The 21,923-nt window shown below is 32.8% G+C and overlaps 1 protein-coding gene across 3 annotated transcripts in view; it reads left to right on the top strand.

Moving 5' to 3' along the window:
- Window positions 1-23: 23 nt before the first annotated feature.
- The window catches only part of LOC134261379 (ataxin-1-like), a 43,172-nt gene continuing 21,272 nt past the window's right edge, over window positions 24-21,923 (top strand). The window contains exons 1-2 of one of the 3 annotated variants that reach the window (XM_062743820.1): window positions 24-95; window positions 407-452. In XM_062743820.1, coding sequence (XP_062599804.1) covers window positions 437-452 — 16 coding nt within the window. In that variant the 5' untranslated portion in view covers window positions 24-95; window positions 407-436. Of the gene's footprint in view, window positions 96-406; window positions 453-14,069; window positions 14,259-18,214; window positions 18,408-21,923 lie in introns of those variants that run through there. The other 2 variants (XM_062743822.1, XM_062743823.1) reach the window with 2 other exon arrangements.

Here is a 21,923-nt window from a genome sequence, read left to right as displayed (position 1 = left end):
AATGAAAGTTTCTCTTAATAGAACCGGAAGTTGTCTCTTTTCGCACCTGCAGTCTGTTGCCCGGGGCAGAAATTTTGAACAATTAAGAAATACAAGTAATTATACTTATGACATGTATTTATTGAAATATTGTAGCACTTAAGGGTTATTGATAGCAACTTTAATAGTTTTATTTGCATTCCCATACACTGTAAAAACCATGTTTGAAAGTACTCTACTTGGGTCAGGCTAATTTCAGTAAAATCAGTGATATTGTAGGAGTTTATAGTTTGCTAATATTTTAGATATTTAACAAGAATAAAAAAATTCCATTTAAGATTTATATTTTGATTTTTTTAAAACTCAGAAAGGATTTAATTAAAGGACTTTTTAGCATTATTTTTATGTTTTAATGGTTTTTGATTAGGATGACGGCAGCATGCAGTAGAACAAGATCATGTCTGCTAGAGAGGGTAAGTAACAAGATTCTGAATGATTTTCAAGCTGTTGGTCAGTGTGAACTGTCATTGAATAGGAAGACTCAGATTCATCAAAAAGATCTTAAACACACAATTTTACACAAAGTACATTTGATCAAAATACTTGAACAGGTTGGGATCACTCACTTAAATGGGATATAATGGCCCATTTGGGATATAATAACCCAGATGGGATAATATGTTTTTTTAAGGTGTAACCGTTTAGGCGAGCGCAGTTATTTACTCTCAAAAAACTATATATAGACTTTACTTGCACTGCCTTATCCGCAGTTCATTAAAAAAAAAATCACTTCCTTTCAAGTTGTGGAAAACTTTTTCAGCCGGTCGGACCGGCAAGAAAACAAAATAAGCCGGTCCGAAGTGATTTTTGTCAGTCCGAAATAGTAAGTTGCAAAATGAAAAAAAAAAACATAATATTTATTCACTTAATAACACATTTTTTTAATAAATCATTTTAATCATGCTAATAAATGATACAAAATTCAGAAATACCCAAGCTGTTTGAGTGAGGAAAGTATGACACCAAATTAGAAGTCTTGATGCCTTAGGACGCAAATGATAGTTTTGTGGCATTGAGATTGCATTAAATCGTTGTTTGTAATTTTTTCAAGTAAGTTGTTGCTATTTTTAAGCCACCATGTTGCTAACCCCAAAGGATTATTGGGAGTATGGAATTTTTTCACGTGTTACAATAAAAATTTCTTACTTCCAGCAACAATGTGATCGGAACTGAAAATTTCAGATTTTATTTACTTTCTATCTCTCGACCTGAATTTCCTCTTCGAGAGATTGACAGTCACCTGTTCATACACGTTAGTCTATTGATCTATCATAAATCCACATTAAGATACTTTTAAAGGAATAACTTTTGGCTAGGAAGTTTTTCTGTATTTCCATTGTTTAGGAGATTGATCCCTCGAAATTTCGTTTACTTCTTGGGGATCAATGTAACAAACTGAAGGGTTGCAGAAAAACTTGATTGCCAAAAGTTATTCCTCTTTCAGTATTTTGATGCGTATTTAAGATATTTTTTGCCAAAATAATTTTTTTTTAAATTTTCTGCACTGTAAATTTATATCCCATTCATTAGAATGACCAGATAAGACAGGTTACTGCTGGGTACAGGTGACTGCTGTGACAAGTTTGACTAGTTAAAAATTTTGGATGCAGAAGGAAAAGAATTATAAACATAATGTTATAAAAGGATAAAATAATATTTTCTCAATCATCTTAACTGTCAGAAGAGAAAATGCTACAAAGTGTTAAACAAGTATCATCATTATATATTTACATTACACATGTCTTTTGCATATAAAGTGAATGGAAATCAATTGCATTCAAAAAAACATAACATGGAGAAGGTGCTAAAAGGTTAAATCGTTTGATTTAGTTTGACCATACGTCACAATTGTTGAATGCCGAGGAAGTGCAAAGTCATAAACTAAAATCAAAATATCACACTCACATTGACCAGGAGCTGTTACGTTGGCTCTTCCATTAACTGTAGCTTACAAGGAGGATAATACATAGGTTTTTAAATATAAATCACATTTGCAGTCAAGGTAGAGAGTAAAAAAAATGTAAATATAAGCAATGAATCATTATTTTTTGAAAGATTAATTAAGTCTCATAACTGCAACGGTGTGTGCAAACAAATTGAGTAACGCTCTTTTGAAGTTGCAAGCTTAATATATGATATAAAGTATATTCATGCCTAATAGGTAGAAAATCTGTCAGACTTTGACAGAATGTTTTGTAATTTTATGTTGTTTTTTTTTTTACATCAAAAAAGTGCTAATGCATAGAGCCTTGTAAACTGTCTGAAAACTGGTAAGTACTGTTCGAATGTTAATTATTTGGCTGGAAAAAATCAAATTATCACATATTCTGCAAACTAAGATGGTTACAAAAGTTAATTTGAGAAAAATCTCGTATACTTGTGGTGTATGAATAGGAAAAAAATATTCCTTGTTATATAACAGGAGGTTTATACTAAGTTCAATTAGTTCTAAATATGTTAAAGCCAGGAAGGAAAGTATAATTAGAGAAATTTAATCATATGTTCTATTTCTGTATTCCAAAAGAAAATAAAAGAAAGTAGATCAGATAATACCTAGAAAAAAAAATGCATTAGTTTTTGAAAAAAACAGTAATTATTAAGATATGATTTTTTTCTACCAAACTTTATTTTAGTTTTATTAACATCATTTTCATCCATTCATATGGAATAATTAATTAAGCAAAAAATTAAAGTGTGGGTTGAAATAAAAAATGAATATAGATGAAACAAAATTAGAAGAGAAAAAAAAAATCATTTCCTGTTGATTAACAGTGATCATCTCATTGTGATAATGAGGTCATTTAATTAGAACACAGTACAATTTTGTGAATCCCATGCTTGTGGTTTTACTTGATATCGTATTTGGAACTTGAATGTTAATATCATTAAAGATTGATGAAAAATGTAATATTGAAAAAAGTAATTTTTTGCACTTTTGTTTTATTTGCTGAATAAGCAGTTCAGAAACCATTCCTCCGAATGATCTATTAATATTTAATGATGTATTTTGAAGTGTATTACAGTAAAACTTGGTTAAAATGAAGTCACTGGGACCTCTGAAATTACCTTGCTGTATCCGTTATTCGTTTTATCCGTATAAGGAATTCATTAAATTTATATATCCAGGGATCCAATATAACTTCATTATATTATTTGCAATATACATGTTCATACTAAACAAGTTTTACTGTATGTGCTTTAAGTGAGACTTAAAACACTTCTGTATATATTGCAGTTAAAATGAATCTTAAAATGACAAGTGTGCATTTCTACATCTGTGACATACCAAATGTTCAATTATATTGTGGAATCATCAGTGTTAGTGGGTATTTTGTTTACACTTTTATTAATTGAATCTTCTGTACATACACATTATCTACAAAATTATGTCTTTGCAAATCAACCATAGAATCTTAATGAATTCATGTGATTTGCAACCATGCATGCATTTCTCTGAGAGTTATCCCTCTTTGAATCAATGTGTGAAAATGTTTTAGGATATTTTACATGACAAATGTATTGTCTACCTGATTCTGGAAAAAAATGGATAAACATTTCACCCACATGTATTTCAATAATAGTCATCACCTTGTATTTCAATAATAACAATCATCTTGTATTAATATTAGGGAGAGGGCACAACCAACAATCAGAGATTTTCAAACACTGAACTCTTTCACACTGTATGCAAAAAATGAAAAAAATGCTTTTGTTTTTCTTCCCTGGCCTCAAAAAAAGTTTCAGAGGTTTGCTTATCTGCCCATAAAGTACATGTTCATAAATTTTAAATTTTTTTTAAACTTGTATCAGTTGAATGATGTTGAAGGCTTAGAGAAATATCTTCTTTCTTTTGTGTAAGTGATACAGAAAAAAATTAAAGCATTTCATAAATACTATGAAATGTCAGACTAATGTAAACATATACTTTTGAGTTCCATTCCAACATATATTATCGCATCAGGTCAAAACTAAAAAGTAATAATTTATTGTCTTAATACATGCAATGTGTTATTAGTTTGCTATAAAGTTCCTAATACATTGTTTTTCTCAGCTCTAGCATTATCTTTGGAAGTTGAAAATGTGCTACAACATCAATACATAGAGACGTGCATGAAAAGTAGTATTAGCAGAGGTGATTTCCTCACAATTCAAAGATTTGAAAAAAGATTTTTTTAAAAAAATCCCTGAATGTGATGCATACAGATATACATATTGATTGAATCTATTTATTCAACTATTTGAAACATGATAACAATTTGAAGGCGGAAAGGATGCAAATTAATCCTTGACTTCATTTATTTTTACATTGGTTTATATTGGTTGATGTGTTTAATAGCCAATTGGAATGTATAGATTAGCATGTCACTCTATGCCCCATTAACATTCCAGGTTCCGCAACCTTTAAAGCTTTTTGGGTAATTTTTGTTTTTTTGTCTATTTTATTTTTGTCCATAAGGGTATAATACTAGGTGACCCACATGTTTTTTTCCTCCAAGGTATGACATTGGGAGGAGTTAATGAGAGTGAATTCTTCCCACTCCACACATTACTGGTGGTAGTAATATATATCGGGATTTGTTTCTGTTTTTCCATGGCAAGGTGTCCTTAAAGGTTGTTATTTCCAATATTAATTGAGGTAATTGGGTTGTGAATGCTGTAAATGAAGTTAGTATTGATCTGAAGTTGTCAGAACAAGCTTTTGTGCTTCCAGAGTTGCTTGTTTACTATATCTTGACATTGTGCGCAGCTTGTCTGCCATTGATGTTTTTTGGGGTCTTCTGGGTTTTTTTTGTATGTATGTTACAAAGTGCAAGGCACTGATTGGATAATATTTGGTTACAGAACCATGTTTTAATATCTCCCTCTGGTGACATTAATCAAAAATAAAACAATAAATAGGATGTATTTATTGATACTGGGATTGTATTTTATGCTAACTATTTAATTTTGATCACCCTTTGTCAGTCGTTCGTCTGTCTAGCTGTCTCTCCATCCATCTGTAAACTTTTCAACTTCTTCTCATTAGAATCACTGGGCCAATTTTAAGTAAAAAGCATTCTTGGGTAAAGCGGCCTTAAATTCTTAAAATGAAGGGCCAAGTCCCCTTCCAAGGGGAGATAATCAAGAAAAGACAAAAATAGGATGGGGTCATTAAAAAATCTTCTCAAGAACCACTGGGCCAGAAATTTTAAGCTGAAACTTTTGTGGAAGCATCCTGGGTTAGTGTAGATTCTAAATTCTTCAAATAATTACCCTCAGGGAAAGGGTGGACCAGGAACAACAGGCAATCCACGTTTCATATTGAAATATATAGGAAAAACCTTCAAAAATCTTCTCAAGAACCACTGGGCCTGAAAAACTGAAGCTTATATGGATGCATCCTGGGTAGTGTAGATTCTAAATTGTCCAATTCATGACCCCTGGGGAAGGATGGGGTAATAATAGGTATTATTATACTTTCATGTTAAATACTAAAATCTGATTGGTTAAGATGCAGTTAACAATCCGTTCTATTACCCTCAGCCTTAGCAACACACGTGACAACGGGTATCACAACGGTAATGTCACATGCGTGGAAATTATGCGCGTACGGTTCACCGTAGAATTCTCAAAACATCAGTTGTGCGTTTGAAAGAACCGGAATAAACTTGACGTAAATAAAAGCTTGCGTCCGATGTAGCTTTCTTGAAAACAACAAACGACAGACAAAACATGCTTGCGAGTGCAGAAATAATGAAACTTTAGATGATAAAGGACTCTTAGAGTATCAAATAAACAATAAAGAGGTCAGTAAATCTTTTTCGAAGTAGCGTGGAGTTTGAAAGCTTTCTAAACGTGAACGTAAAGACGATCGACGATTTTTTTTCTGACATTCTAAATCAAGAAGACATTCAGTATAATAAAATAAATGGTGCCTGTTTTGGAGGGTAACAGTTGAAATTGACACCCCTCGAAAAACCATTGTCAACCTCCGCTGACGCGTCGGTTGACAATGGTTTTCCTTGGGGTGTCAATTTCAACTGTTACCCTCCAAAACAGGCACCATTTATATATTACAAGGGAGTGGATCTGCTTAAGAACAGCCAGGCTAAAGTCACTCAGGTGAGTGATGTCACCCATGGGCCTCTTGTTGGTATGGCCGAAGCTCACCTAAATAAAGTATTAAGTTGTAAATTATTAAAATAAAATAAAGAAAAACAAGTGTTTTGTTCCCTATGTGCGATGTACGAGCCATTCGAAAAGTACGTCATTTGGAATATAATACGGATGTTTTTAAAGCGGGATCAATGTTTAAAAATTAAAGTCGGGATCGTTATTTAATAAATTAATGTGCATCATGGCACTCTCTACCATCGGCTCATACATTCACCTCTGTCTTTGGCTTGCGTATATCACAGTGATAAACACCAGAAATAGTGCGGTTGTTTAAATTCATTATAATTTAATTTCTATGTTAATGTATGACTTTTGAGATAGATATTAACTAAATTAATCCAGAACTATTAATTTAACTTGAAACAATTCTGCAAATATCACGTTTTATACGTTATGTCAAAAATCTTGACTTGAGCCCATTGCAGAGATGTCTGAGAGAGGAACAAATGACAACTCTGCATGGGAGATTGGCAGTCTCTCCAGTTTGCCTGGGACGGTAATTTTCAGGCTGGGTTGAATCCCTCTGGAGTCTTGTTCTTATAAACTGGTCAATTAGTACTGATTAATCACTCATCAGGAACAAACCTACTATCAAATTTTATTTTAACGAACTTCTTAAAGAAAGGTACAAAAAGATGACAGCATATAAATACTGGGTATGTTCATTTACAATTTTATCATACTCCGCGGCTTTGCCACTTTTAAGCTTCTGAACTTCAACAGCCACTATTATTTCATTCATATCAGTAAAGCTGATTGAAGCCAGTTTCATACAGTAAAAGATAAGGAAAAAGATGAAATAGTTGACTTTTGCTTGTTTTTTCCTTTTTATTTGTATGATATTTTTCCCAATTTCAACCAAGTATCGCAATTTTTCCCAATCTTGACGGCCCCGGCCCCTGGAATCAAAAAAAATCCCTGAAGCACTACCTTGATGAGACTTACATGAATATTGCCTCTAGGAATGCATGAGTGTCGATGCAAAATTGCTTTGAGTGCTATAAGGCCTACAATTTCTGCATTAATGGCTAGGGTAAAGTTTTCTTTAACATTTCTTATTCCAATTTTTTCTTTAAGCCCCATGTTGTCCAAACTTGCCTTGATACAAGCCCTAACTGGACTAATATTGCAAGGATGATACATGTTGGGGAGAATGTTATCAAATTGCTTCTGATGCTGGATTCGGTCTTCATTTTCTGCATCAACACAATCTTTCCTGCAATGTGCATTTTTACCATGTCTAATAATTATACAGTATGCAATCATATTAGTCATATTCACTCAAAGACCAGGAGTGCAAGGTTGGTCTTGAGCTTGTTGACTTGACGTTCCTGTTCCTTTCACTCCTTTGTGTGTGACACTGTGTGTATATATGTGCTACAGTAAAACTTATGTTTTGTACGAACACTGATATTGCGAATTCATGGATATAGCGAAGTTATACATGTATTGGATCCTCAGCCGAATAATTTTAACGAATTGCCTGTACGGATTTAACAAATTACGGATGTAGCGAAGTAATTTCATAGGTCCTAGTGACTTCGTTTTAACCGAGTATATGCAATATGCCTAATTTTTCAGTACGTTTAAACTTCCCTAAACCCCCATTCCCTGGCCCATTATATTAACCTCTAAACTGTGCTCCATACAGCCCACTTTTGTTTCCAGTAGAGCATCTGAGGGAGTAACTGGACAGCAGGATAGGATACTGTCATGATAATCCAACTTCTCTAGAAAATCTAAACACTGTATTGTAAGAAGGCTTGAATAATGTCCCCTTGAGAAAGATGAACTTTATATGTGAATAAAGTGTGATTTAACAAACATTCATTTTTTGAAGATGAAAAAAATATTTCATGAAAAAATTGTGTACTTTGATAGATATTGATAGATCAATGTTCACTCTATGTTGGTCACATAAAACTTAGTGCATTGACCTCTTCATGTAATGTCATTGAGTTTCTGTCATTGCCAGTCCGATTTCATAAGGAAGTGTAATCGAGTGTTGACGTTCATCAAGCCATTTATTGCAGAAGGCGACAGAAAACTTTATTGTTTTTGAAGGAATCGAGATTGACCTGGATACATCAGTTTCGGTTAAACGGAGATGCCATATAAAGTAGGACCAGTTATCTAAGAGAACTAGCTTCATCCCCGCATCTTAAACTCCTCGTAATACCGATGTTGATTACATTTATCTAGCAGAGGGATGTATCATTTAATTACAAGAAGCCGCAAGAGGAATATCGATAAAGGGGAAACCTCACGATAATTTGTTAACAGATCTATGACAGATTTGACATGGTAGCAGGCTTCGTAGCAATATTTGGGTGACGATTTGAAAAATGAAGGTTAAGCTCCACACAAATTAGACCTGATAAGGCTGTATTGTGACATAGTAATGGGCAAAAATGACTTATAGATGGCCGTAAAACAAATAATGATAGAGGATGTTTTTTCAGCTGCAATGAAGCAATGCATTTTCAATTAACTGTCTCTCTTCATATTTAACCCTACAAGCAAGGACATTTGTGCAATAATATTTGCTTTTTTTTGTGTTCAAGAAATATGATGTTCGACTTTTTTGCTGACCTAGAATTTAAATTCTGAGATCAATATCTAAATGCAGAATTTTTACTAGGAGATGTTTGAATAATTCTGAAGAATAGTGAAATTAAGCACGCATGAACGTGTAAATTTTATTAATGTTGCTTCGTATGATGAGAACGTTAATCTGTCACATATTGCATACCATTTTAATATTATCACCGAAATCTACCTTACGGCATCTGCAAGATTTCAATTGAATTGGTGACATTTATGCGGTATAATGACCACAATAACAATAACATCTAGAACATCTAAGGCCACTTAATTATTATCTCTAGGCGTAATATTTTCCCCATCCAGCCCTGATTTTAGAAGGTGTAAACCTTAAGAAGAATCTTCTCTCCGAAAAAAAATTTCGTCTTCCATTTCACAAACATGGTTGACAAGTAAAATCCTGTTAATTTCTGCATTTGACAGAACATTTTAACACAATTTTTTTAAAAAGATTAAAAAGATTTTTTTCTGAACCAGGAAATAAAGGAGAGATTTGCTTTATTGATTGGCAGCTTCTGCGGGTTTTCTGTTCCTTTGTTTGCCTATAACTAGATCATCCAGTGGAATCGTAGGCCTCTTAAGCTGATCATTTGAGAAATGCATGCACTGTAAAGATCTAGATTGAGTAATAATACAGTAATATGATGAAATAAGCTGCCGCATCACATATATTCTATAACCAAGAAAGGCTGGCTTTCAATATGAGGAAAACAGGATCCTAATTTGTGATCGCATCGCAACCGATGAGAAAATATTGCAAACAACAATTTATCATGTCTGAAGTTTTTTAAGCATTAACAGGAATTAGATGGAAAAAAATAGAAGAGATTTTATTTTTCTCTGCGTAAAAAAAGAATAACAATTTCTTGCAGCGGATCGATCGTTTCATGATGATTTTTTTCTGAACCGTTGTAAATATTAATGTTTATGAGTAAGGGAAAATTAAGTGACCTATTTTGCCCCGCGACCTACAAACCAGCACATAGCCCAATAGTAGTCTGCACCGCTAGTTAATAAGTCATGTTAATAGACCTAGAAAAGCTAGAGGCCATCACTTCAAACACTCTATCGTTTGATCTATCAGCTGATATCGGATATCTTTCCTTGGAATCAGGATCTCGGAATGACAGAGAATTATGCATACAGCTATTCTTAACCCCCCCAGGAGATGTACCCGTAGTACTACAGACAGAAAACGCTGAGTAGTTCGCAGTTTGATTTGTCATGCATTTCTCTTCTGAAGGTCAGCAGTTCTCTTGCTTGCTGCAGATAATTTTTATTTTTGAAGTTCGGGTGGGAGGTTATGCATCAGATTTAATCTTTGTTTGTAAAAATTTTTCAAGGTTACTCAAATATTGACACTGATTTGGTCTAACAATTGAACAAATATTGGAGTACTTGCTTAAAATCACAGTTTTTTGATGTACATTTTTGGAGAATAAAGTACCACATTTTAAGTTAGAAAAAAAGACTCAAAAGGAAAAAATACTTCATTTCGAAATGCACTGTTTAACATCTCCCTCACACATGATCAGATATTTGAGATGAGTTGGCTTTCATCTTTTCTCCACATCATTATGAACAGATGAAAGGAATTTAATGCTTTACCTATCTGGGGTTATTCTTTAAGACGTGGGGGTGGTTGTATTGTTGAAAGGATTTTAATTGTCAATTGTGGGGTTATTACAGGCTTATAGGAATTCTGCCTCATTTAGGAACCAAAGGGCTCGATGGGTTCTTCACTCCAAATGTTTTCTGTCAGTCCGATTTTATTTTCCCTCAAGAGTTAAAGGTATGTTTAATGTGGGATACATTCAGTGCTTCATGACTCATATTGTATTTAATAAATTAATGGTTTGTGTACAAATAAGTATCATTTGGATACATTTTTACCTATAAATGTGAAGTGTTTACAACTGCTATTGAAAGGTTTAAGGATAGACCTTACACTATTGCAGTGTAAATTTTCCTTTAATCTGATTTTAAAATGATCACGGTTGCATACTCGAAGGACATGTATGTGTGATAAAAGGGAATGCTTTATAAGTAAAATATATATTTATAAAGAAAACTAATAATATAAACTTTTATGATTTTATCAAATATTAATATAAGTTGCTAATTTTGTATCATTGCCATTGTTTGAGATTTGTTCTAATTTTCACAGCTCCAGTACTTTGTTTCATTATTGATTGAATTCAATTCTTAATACACAAAGACACTACAAAGCGGACATTTCCCTACAGCATGAATTATTGAACAAACATATTACAATCGTAATATTTGATAGTAAACCCTTTTAGCACTTATTTGACTGACCTATAGAATCCTGTTTATATATACTGAATGCAAGATTTTTTCCAATTTTTAAAATGCAACACATGATCTTTGACCTTCCAAAATAAGTCTTTCCAAACCAAAAATGCTAAAATATTACCATTACACGCTGAGTTTGGACTTTCAGTAAGGCGTGGCATTCTCTACGTTACCTAATTAGCTTCTGAAATTTACACAGCTTCCCTTCACTGTTGAAATATACATATGATAGAAATGCGGCCGAATGTCAACTGGTGTAATAAATAGCCAGTTAAAAGTTCTCTCACGGCACAGAGGTGGGGCATAAGTCCTCTCATCTTTATCAACAACAATTTTAAGTTCCTGATGTTATTAATTTCGTAACCAATGAGAATCTACTAGTTAGTGATGGAACGATTGTCGCCGACAATCGATTGTCGGTCGTTAGAAGCTCTTCGATGCTACTAATCGATTATAAAATAAATGTCGCCGACATCGCTAACAAAAAATAAAATTGTCATACTTTAATTTTATTACCAAATCCAAGTGCAAAGAGCATAAAAGTAGTGATGAACGTTGAAAACATGGAAGGATTCCGTGTCTTGTTGATACTTTTACCGCCATGATTAAATATGGGGTTAGACTAATACCAGGAAACGCTAATATTGCAAGGTTTTACTATACAAAGGAAAACATAATTAGTCTAGTCAATCTTTAAACGTAATTATTATCATAAATACAAGTCTAACTTCTGGATAATTACTTTTAAGACTTGCAATTTTATTATTTTAACTAATTAAAACTAATTTTAAGAAAAATATACATGTATTAAATGAAAGGTGGGACTAATATCAGTAAAATACCCATTGCATGGACTTTATAAAAAAAAAATAAAATAAATTCCCATTCTGTTTCAATAGTCTTATATAGTCCTATATTGTTTAAAGTAAACAAAATATTATTTTCCACTTTTTATAAAAGAAAGTTCAATTAACATTTTTAAAATATTTTATGTAAGTAAATGTTTTTTTCTTGTAAAAGTCTGACAGAAATCTGAATAAGTTTCAACTTTTCTATATTAATTTTATTAAAGTTCAAAATTTCGATTATAATCGATTATTAATCGATTATGCCCAGCCGATTATTACCGATAATCGATTCTGATTTTTTTCCGATTCCCCATCACTACTACTAGTATTTGCTATTACGTAGCGCCGAGAAAGTCACGCCTACTGAAAGTCCAAAGTAAGGGTAAAATCCTCCTATGAAGTTTGCATTTATTAAGTACACATACAGTATTTGTAGTGTACTCTGATTGTGCACAGGGTTGTTTTGATTGCAGCTTCAATATTTTGAAATAATAATGGAAATTATAATTTGTATCATATCTATAAGGAAAAAATATGAGTTGGAAATTTTTTTCACACTAAAAAAAATTAATAGAAATATACTGACAAAAAAGAACTTGTGTTTTTTAAAATTTTGACTACGTGTAGCTTTAAATAACATTTGACATCAAGTGCACTTACCGAGGTTTTTCTACTAATATGTAATGTACATGTACACACAGACATGTAGACTGCAAGTAACCAATAGACATGCACTCGTAACTCTTCTGGAGGCTCATATTTCGAACATTAACTTCGAAGGTTTGATTGGAGCATAGCAGAGTCATTCAAGGATTGCCAATTGATACACATGTATATAGATCTAGTTTTTATAGAAATATACATGAACATAATACTTTTCCTATTTTTTCCATACAGTCATTTGGGTGAAGTTGTTTTGATGTATAATGTTTATAGATTGTACTGTGTGACATTTTTCATTGGTTTTCCCGCTGACATCTTTTTCATGCAATGATAACTTCAGCTAATTTGCATTTTATTTTGTTAAAAGTAAGTAACTTGTTTGAATTTCAGTTGCAAAACAGATTTATTGAATGTCACGTCAGAAATAGCTATTGATAAACTTTCAATACAGATATTGTTGGAGGTGAAAAATTCTAAATGTAATGGCTTAAAACTGATCATTTGTATCTTTTCTGCATGATAAAGCCTTTTCTTGGACATATTATGTGTCATTTCCCAAAAAGCAACTCGCAGTCTCAGAGAGCTAAATTTATTGTCAATACAGTACATTCAGGATGTGGAGACTGGACACAGTGGTCCTTCAGATGAAACCATATAACCAAGATCCCCTGCTGCAGGAGGTGCAGTGGCACAGAAAAGATCCCTCACTGCTTAAAGGCCTTGAGTGACAAGTATCAGTCTAAATTTGCAACTTTCCATTGCAGGTGGTTGTATCTCCATAAGAGTGAAAAATTCTCAATTGAGGGGTGTTAAACAACAAACAAATACTGGTATTAAATGTCAAATTATGTGGACTATATTTTTTTTTTAAGTGGCATCAATATGGCATTCATTTATAGTATCAGGTCAATTGAAGTAAAGTTGTAACAATGTTTTCAGAAGAGTGGTATTATCTCTCCCCAGTTGCTAAAGAATGATTGTGTTTTTTCCCCAATGATTTAAATTCAGATTGTATAAATGTGTTTCAGTACATTTAGAATTTACTTCTTTATATATTTTTTTGAAGACTATGAAATTTATGATTATTGACCTTTTAACATATTCCAACTTAAATTGTTCATAAAAAGTAAACAGATCCTCTCATAAAGAAAACAAAAAATAAACAATCACAAAATGATTTCTATAAATAACCTCAATGAAAAACACAAACAAAAAAATTTTAGAAATACTTAGAGATTCATAATACTGATCAACTGTTAAGTTGTCATCCATAACAGCTATATATATTTTTCCCGCCACGAGCCCCTCTCTTTTCATGCATATAAATCCACCTTTTTTTCCCACAGCGAACCTCCTTATAGTAAAGCATATTTGCCATTTAAACCTTGCATGAGTAAGCAACTATCTGACTTAACATAATGACTTCACACAGTCAGAGCGCTGGCCTAGTTTCGCTTTGCTGTTATTGATTGCTGTACATATATACCAGCTGTACCACTGGTTGTAGCCATCTTCTGCAGTAGTCTTTGGTACAGAGAGTGTAGTGTTCACAGTTGATACTAAACACTGGAATTGACCCTTGGAATCTCCCCACGGCCTGAAAAACTCCTCGGACAGCACTCTGCGGCTCAGGTATGTGTTGTGGTGCAGAAAAAAATCTCTTTATGCTATGCAGTATACGTCTTGTTCGGTGGTTTTTAAAGCAGGGTCTAGATTCCCTGGTGCAGTTGAACTGGGTCTTCAGTGGTCTGAAGTTTTTTTGTTATGACAGTTTGGTCACCACAGAGGTAAGCTGCCTTGGTCAGTGAATATAAGATTTGTTATGATAGATGTGTGTCTGTTTGTTATTTTGTAGGGGATAAGTTTTGGAAGGTATATAGCATATAACAGCTGTCTGGCAGCCAGGCTTGTGATCCTCTGTGTTTTATTGTGGCATGTGTTAAAGATGTTGAGAGAATCTAGTGAGGCCTCTCTGTCAGCAATCACGTTGAGCTTTTCCCACTAGTTGATTTTTTTTACCCCAGCAACACTGTGAAATTCTTGTCTGAAATAAATATCATGAAAATAGATTGTGATGGAAGCATTAAAAATAAACTTTTTTGTTTGACAGTTTGAATTCAAAGAATTTTTAAACTAAATACCAATTGGAATACAGTTGTAAAAATTGCATCTGTCAGCAGAGCAATTATTGTGCTTGTTGACTACTCAGATATGATGATGTGCATTAGGTAACAAAGAATGGTTGTATTAAGCCTGATAAGTATGCTATGTGTATGTATATAAGAGTTATTTCAAGTATTTCATTCTTTGAACTTCCTGTTCTAACCATTTCCTGTCCACAATTGATGCAAGGATGATGTTTCCTGTTGTAAATATATATGTGTGTAAGCAAATACTTAGAGGTCAACATAATACTCGGACCAATGTTTCACCACTCCAAGGTCACATTTTGCCTTTACACCAGAATGGAGAGAGAAAGTCCATGTTTATAAACCCTTCATCCTCCTGCTTTTCTCTAAAGAATATTATCTAGGTGTCGGTTTGAGACCAAGGTTTGATAATCAGTTACCTTTGGACCCAATGTCTGTCATGGGACAACATTCCTTTGTCCAAATTTTTGCATTTAACAGACGATTTCGTCATGGTTACAGTTTGATTTTCGCCATAAACAAAACGTAAACTTTCAATGTTACTGGGCTGGTTTTTAAAAAAATTTTACCATAAAATGGGCTGGTATGCATGTAGGTGGTTTGTATGAAGTGTGGAAGTTTGTGCAATGCATGTTTGACAGGCATGAACATGCAGCGTGTGCACATTTGGAGAATGTCTCTACCTGATCGAGTTTTCTTTTAATACCTGTGCATTGAATTCGACAAAAGTTTCCCACCCTTAAAGTAAATGCCAGACGAGTTTATTCTTATGGTAATCAAACTTATCAAGTGGCATTGCCACTTATTTTGCATAAAGAACTGTACAAGTATTTGAAATATTTATGGTTAGCGAAGAGAGATTTGGATCAGACAGAATTTTTTTTTTGTATCCAGAAGACATTTTTAAGGCAGAGGATCCCATTTCAATAAGAAGGCAGTAGATTGTAAACTATAACATTTGATTGATTACCGCCGAATAATGTATGTATATAATTCATAAAGTTCCATTCAAACAAGGCAAAGCAGGGTCAATGAATTCTGTCTGCATAGTCACTCAAGAATTTTTTTAATTGATATGTTTAGCAAGGTATTTTGTCAGCAAAAATATTATGGATTGTTGCTTAACTGAATTGAAGTTATCAATATTAATTAAAGCATTTGTTTATATAGATCCAGTAATATTTTCAATTAAAAAAAAATTGTTTCAATGAAATAATAAGATTAAGATTATAGTCTTACAGATATTAAAAAAAAAGAGTCAAAATTTTACTGATAAAGCACTTGGATTTCAGCAAATACTATTTTTGCATTAATTAGAAATAAACATATTGTTTCAAGGACTTTCTATTTATAGAGCTGATGCTAGCTTGGCGTTATGTTCCGTGGTCTGTCTGTGGTATTCTTTGTTTGGTCAGTAAAGGTTACTCAGAATCTTCACTATAGGTAATGTAACGGCTCTGTACAGGAAGTTTAAATCCCTAAATTTTTATGTGGAGTACTTAAAATGATGTAATTCTTAATAAAAGGTTTTACGCTAAGCATAGTTTGTAACATTTTGAGGCCACTAAGTTAACTGCCTTGTTAACAAGAAGGATCGGATAAGTGTGAAAATGATCAAATAATGAAAGAACAAGTTGATGATGAAGAAAAACAGGAAATTCTTCATAATTTGGGACCGTGGATCATCTTGGTAGAGAGGAGAGGGTCTTTCATTAGTTCCCTACCATTGAAACCAAAGGGAAGTATAGGTCCGTCCTCTTCCGTTTGTCTGTCTGTCCATTCTCTCCGTCACTCCACTTGGTTTGCCGCATTTTCCCCCAAAAGCTTGCAGATGTAAAGCTAATTTTGGTATGTGTGTGTACCATGATGAGTTGCAGATTAAGTTTGCATTTTATTCTGTTGATTTTTAAGAGATTACAGGCCTTTTTTGTATTTCTAAGAGGAACCAGATAACACTTTTGGGTAGACTATGGGATTGCTTATGCAATACTCTCATAAATGCTGTTTTATTAGTGACATGCAGGTGGGGTACATTTTGCTGTTGTTTAGTATTTAAAAAAAATTTGTTTGAATGCCAAACAAATGCATTTTCTCTTGTCAAGGATAAAGAGCACTAAACCTTCAAGTTTCTTTCCTGGTTTTCAAAAGAATTATGTATTACTAGTACAGTATATTGATGTGACTGGTTAAATCAGTAAAGTCAATTGGAAGTTCATTTGAACCATCAGTCAAGCAAATATTTAATTCCTTGATATATTTATAAAGTCAAGTTTCAGTCATTATAAAGATTAGTAAAGGCCAAGAAAGCTTATTCAACTCTTCACCAATTGATATCTAAATGTCAGAAATGCAATGATATTGGCAAGTAGGCAGTTGATATATTGGAAGGTAAAATAAATTTGATATTTTCTGCTAAGATGATGTTCAAATATTACAATTTAATAGGAAGAAAATTTAAACAAATGTCATTGATTATATTTTAAGAAAGTACAAAAATGAGACCTTGTCTGATTGGTCAATGTCAACCCAAGTTAATGCCCTATGAATGATTTCCCAAGAAAAAAAGCTCCATTGAGAGGAGAGGGTCTTAATCAGCTAGCTCTGTCAAATCATCACGCAGAATGACAGTGTAAGACACAAGAAAACGTCCCTCTGAAAATCAATAGCAGGAACAGTCTGACCAGCTTCCAACAGGAAGAGAGGATCATTGACCGAAAAAAAGAGATTTAGACTGTCTGCGAAAATTGTGGCATGAGATTTTTTTTTCTCAAAGAAAAAAAATCTTTAATTTGGAATAGTTGTGGTATATAAGGATCGATTTGCACTGATCAGCAAGTTGAGGAAGTTATAAATCTTCATTTCTTCCCGAGACTGTAATATAACTGAGGAGTTTAAGCCAGAGATGTTCAGAGTTAAGAGTCCAGTGTTAAGACTTCCACTGCCAATTTCTTATGAAACACTTCAAGAGTATTTGGTTTATGAAATAATTTTTCTATTACCCCTTTAAAACTGTTATGCCACATATATGTTTCACCTCTGCACTCTGCAGTATACAAAAACAAACAGCATGTGTTGTGATTGCATTCGTAGTAAGATTCAGTAAATTGGGGGATATGTTTTTAGTTAGCAGAGGCTTATTAATGTCATCAGAATGTATTGACAGCTGATGATGACGGTATGCTACAAACATGCAAGGTGTAAGAATTCTGGGGATGCTTAGCAGGTTGTTGAAGAATTAAGGGGGGTAGGCTTTGTCGTGACTCAGTCAATGAGCATTCCTAACTGATTGCCTTTATCTCCCTGATGCGCATTACGTAACAGGGTGAGAAATATCATAAACATTTTTTTTTCCACCATCTAGGTAATTATTGATCACTGACTTTGGAGTATATTAACATCCTGAAAGGAAGCTGCTTCTTTAGATTTATTGGGGTCAAGGTCACGGGCAACAAGTGGCTAATAAAATCATAGGAAAAGCCTGTATGATAAATAGTATTAGACAAGACGCAGTGACTGAGGTTGCTAACATGGGGTTTTCATCAATTCTCACTCTTTAGTGATGTATGAACTGATACACCGCATATTTTTTTTCTCCTGGAAAAATGCTGACTACAAAGCCATTAAAAATGATGTAAGTGTTTTTTCTTCATAAAAATGTTAATTTTTTTTTTCTAGGAGCTGGAATTTTTCGTGTTTTTTAATCACCAAGGGAATTTAGTTAGCTTTATCTTTCAAGAAGAGATAAAAATAGGATTTTACCTTTTGAAAAGAAATTGGTGTTTTCAATGCAATGTTTTAAAAGAAAAGGGAGGGGGGAAGCAATTGCAATGCATTTAATTATAACTTTGGACAGTTTTATATTATTCAATGAGAAAATTAATTGGAAGGCAGTTTCAATAAGTAGATTGAATATATTAAGATATCTTTGGCAGTTTTGTAAAAAGATTTCTGCATTTAATATTAATTGGTATCTTCTACTAAATGATTCTTGGCAGTGGCGTTTTTCCAATTCATGTAATATGTCAGAAAGTTATCTGTATATTTTAATCGATGCTTTTGTTTATTTTTTCTCTTAATGTACTATTTGTTTTTATCAAAATAGTTCATCAATTTGTGAGCAATAATATTTGTACATTCATTGATTAAAAAAAAACTTGTAAGCATCTCTTAATTGACCACAGACATGTAAATAATACCTTCAATATAAAGTAATTGATTCTTTCGAGGAGATAAATATAGGTTTCTATATTATGATCTTTTTTTGCTCTTAATTTTGGACAATAGAGATCAACAAGTATAATTGGATAAAAATGACTGTCACATCTTTTAACAACAGATTGATACAGTCAGACCTTATATTTGACGTCAGACTTGAATCAACCCAGTTCATCATTTATTCTTTGTGTGTATCTTTAGTAGGGGGAGGGTGGTCTCAAAATATTAAGTGCTGCAATCAGAATTTGACACTTAACAAGTTTACACAATATAAGAACAAGCTTTTGTCAAAAAAAAAAAAAATTAAAAATATACAGAAATGACGTAACAAGACAGTTCATAAAGATCTTTTATTCAAGCTTAAGGCCTGTTAACCCATCTACCTTAATTAGTCTGATCTGGCAATATGGTGAATATTTTTACATATGAGAATATGTGGTTTGCTAAAAATGTTCAAGTTGCATGCACAGTTTGAACTTTCTGGGATAGAAAAGGGTTTCATTCAGAAAGTTTTTACAAATATTACCTCATTTCATCAGAAAATTTCCATTAATTAACAATTGTAAATTTACGGTAATGCTTTTCTCAATCTGAAACCGAGAGGAAATTTCAGATATTCCTAGACTCGCAATCTAAATACTTCAAAGATTTATAACTATACAAAATTTTTTGTAATAAGGATGTCTGTTTGAAAAATATTTTTTTTAAAAAAAGAAAAACATTAAAGAGTGACATCTAGACATGGTTGTTATTCTCTCTGAAAATAAAAAAAAAAAAGCCAGGTTGGCCCGATGTTGACACGCGGTTTTTGACGGATTACATGACTGTTATAGCTGGTTGTCTTCCGCAGGATGACATAGCGTGTCAGAGGCTGTCTGCTGGAACATGAATGCACATTTTCTCCTTTCAATAGGGGGCAGAATGCTCCAATCGGAGAGGGAAAAAAAAAAACGAGACAACGCTTCGGCCAAGTCCTGATGAATTTAATTGATGCCCGGAGATCTAATGAATTGTTAAGATTGTACTTGCTACTGTATATAAAAACCTGAACGTGGAATGTTGTTTTACAAGGTATTTTGTTATTCTTTAGTCTTTGATCTGCGAGATCCATATGATTCACTGTCAGGGTATTTGGGGCAACTTGTTATTGATAAAGAAGGTCTATACATATACACAAAAACCAACGTAGATCTAGTATATAGTAAAGATGCAGTCTAAAAATAGAGCATTATTTTCTCACTACACATGCATGCAGGAAAAATCTTTTGAGTGCTTTGGCATTAGCCATGTAAACTTCTGATTCATTCTCAGGTATTCTGGGAATTATATATGATTATCTTCAATACTATCTTACAGTTGGTGTCTCCAGTCATTCATTTGTACAAAAATGATAAATTAAAGATACTGTTTACTGAATTCGTTTATTGTATAAGGTCTATAGAAATCCTGATACTTTAGTCATCTACAGTGAAAAAAAAAAGTTTCAAATTTTGACTTTTTAAAATGTTATTTAAGTGTACACTAGATCTTTTATTGTAGCTAGTTGACAATGTCACCTACATAAATCAAGCAATTTTTTGTTTCATTACACATGGATTTTAAGACTTTGAGGTCTATGGGTAAAATAAATTCAAGGATAATTTGTTATGAAAACTTTTTTTGATTTCTAATAATTCATGCTGTCTTGCATTAAATGATATGTAAACTTGAAATAAAATAAGACCAGATAATGGTTTTTCACTTAAAAATTTTTTTTCAGAGAAACAGGTGTATAATTTAGAAATTCATTACCTGTCTTCTTAATATACCTCCATCATAATGAAAAATTCCAAACGATTGTCTTCAAAAGCCATAAATTTGCAGCCATGTGTACTTTGTATTGTGTTTTTGTAAGGTTCATTTGGAAAAAGGTTTCACTCCGATTGTGATTCTGTAATATTTTCACGATATGTTAATTTGATCTAGTTATACTAAGTACACAGAGTTTTTTGGAACATGATATCTTGAATCTAACACAAGGCATCTTTGAAATATATATTAATTAAGCTATATATGTCATATAATATATGTAAATGGAGAACGCCAAAATTACACCCCTCATTAATTAATTTTACTATTTGACTTGACATCCATACTATTAGGAGCACTTGAGAAATGAACCCCGTAAGGAACATTTGAGATTTTTTTTCTTCTTTGGAATGTATTAATTTTGACTGCAGGTGAGAGATCTTGAGTTTACACTAAGTATTTATATCAGAAAGTGGGTGCTAATACCTTAGGCATTGTGATAAAGAAGAAGGGTTCACCCAGTAAGGTGAACGAAAGGAAGCCCTTTATATTTTGGTCATGATATGTAAATAAATCTATATATCTTGGTTAAGCCCCGCAATTAAATCTCCAGTGCCAATACATTCAGGCACTGGGCAGTGTTTTTCTCAGTAAGCAAGTCTTGTAGTCTTGACTCCTATGTCATTTGGACTAAAATTAGAGTATATTGTTAATGGGTCAATTTAATAAAACAATATTATTTTTGTTAAGAAAATACTTAAAGTAAGATAGTACTAGGTCTAGGTTTATTTTGGTATACTTAAAGCAGGTAATTTATATGGCTTGAATTCCTTAAATTTGATAAATCCTTTGATTGCTTGTATTTGTTATTTATGAAGCAAGTCATTGGGCTGCCTAATGATAAAGACAAGAATTGGACTATAGTTGGTAGGGAGTTCTTTTACTGGTATATCATGTATATTGAATAAAGAATTGCGAAATTACTTTGTTCTGCAATTAAAGTAAACTGTATACATGTGTTACGCATATGTTACATTGATTTAAAAAAATGAAATGCACTATAATTGATCTTTAATTATTTCAAAGTTCAGACATGTACATATTTCTGTGTTGTTGCTGTTTGTTTGGTGTTTTTAACTCACCT

The sequence above is a fragment of the Saccostrea cucullata genome, unplaced genomic scaffold (assembly GCF_032062105.1).
Source record: "Saccostrea cucullata isolate Sc308-1 unplaced genomic scaffold, CSIRO_AGI_Scuc_v1 ctg627, whole genome shotgun sequence".
Taxonomy (NCBI): Eukaryota; Metazoa; Mollusca; class Bivalvia; order Ostreida; family Ostreidae; genus Saccostrea; species Saccostrea cuccullata.
This window is presented reverse-complemented; position numbering and strand designations above follow the sequence as displayed.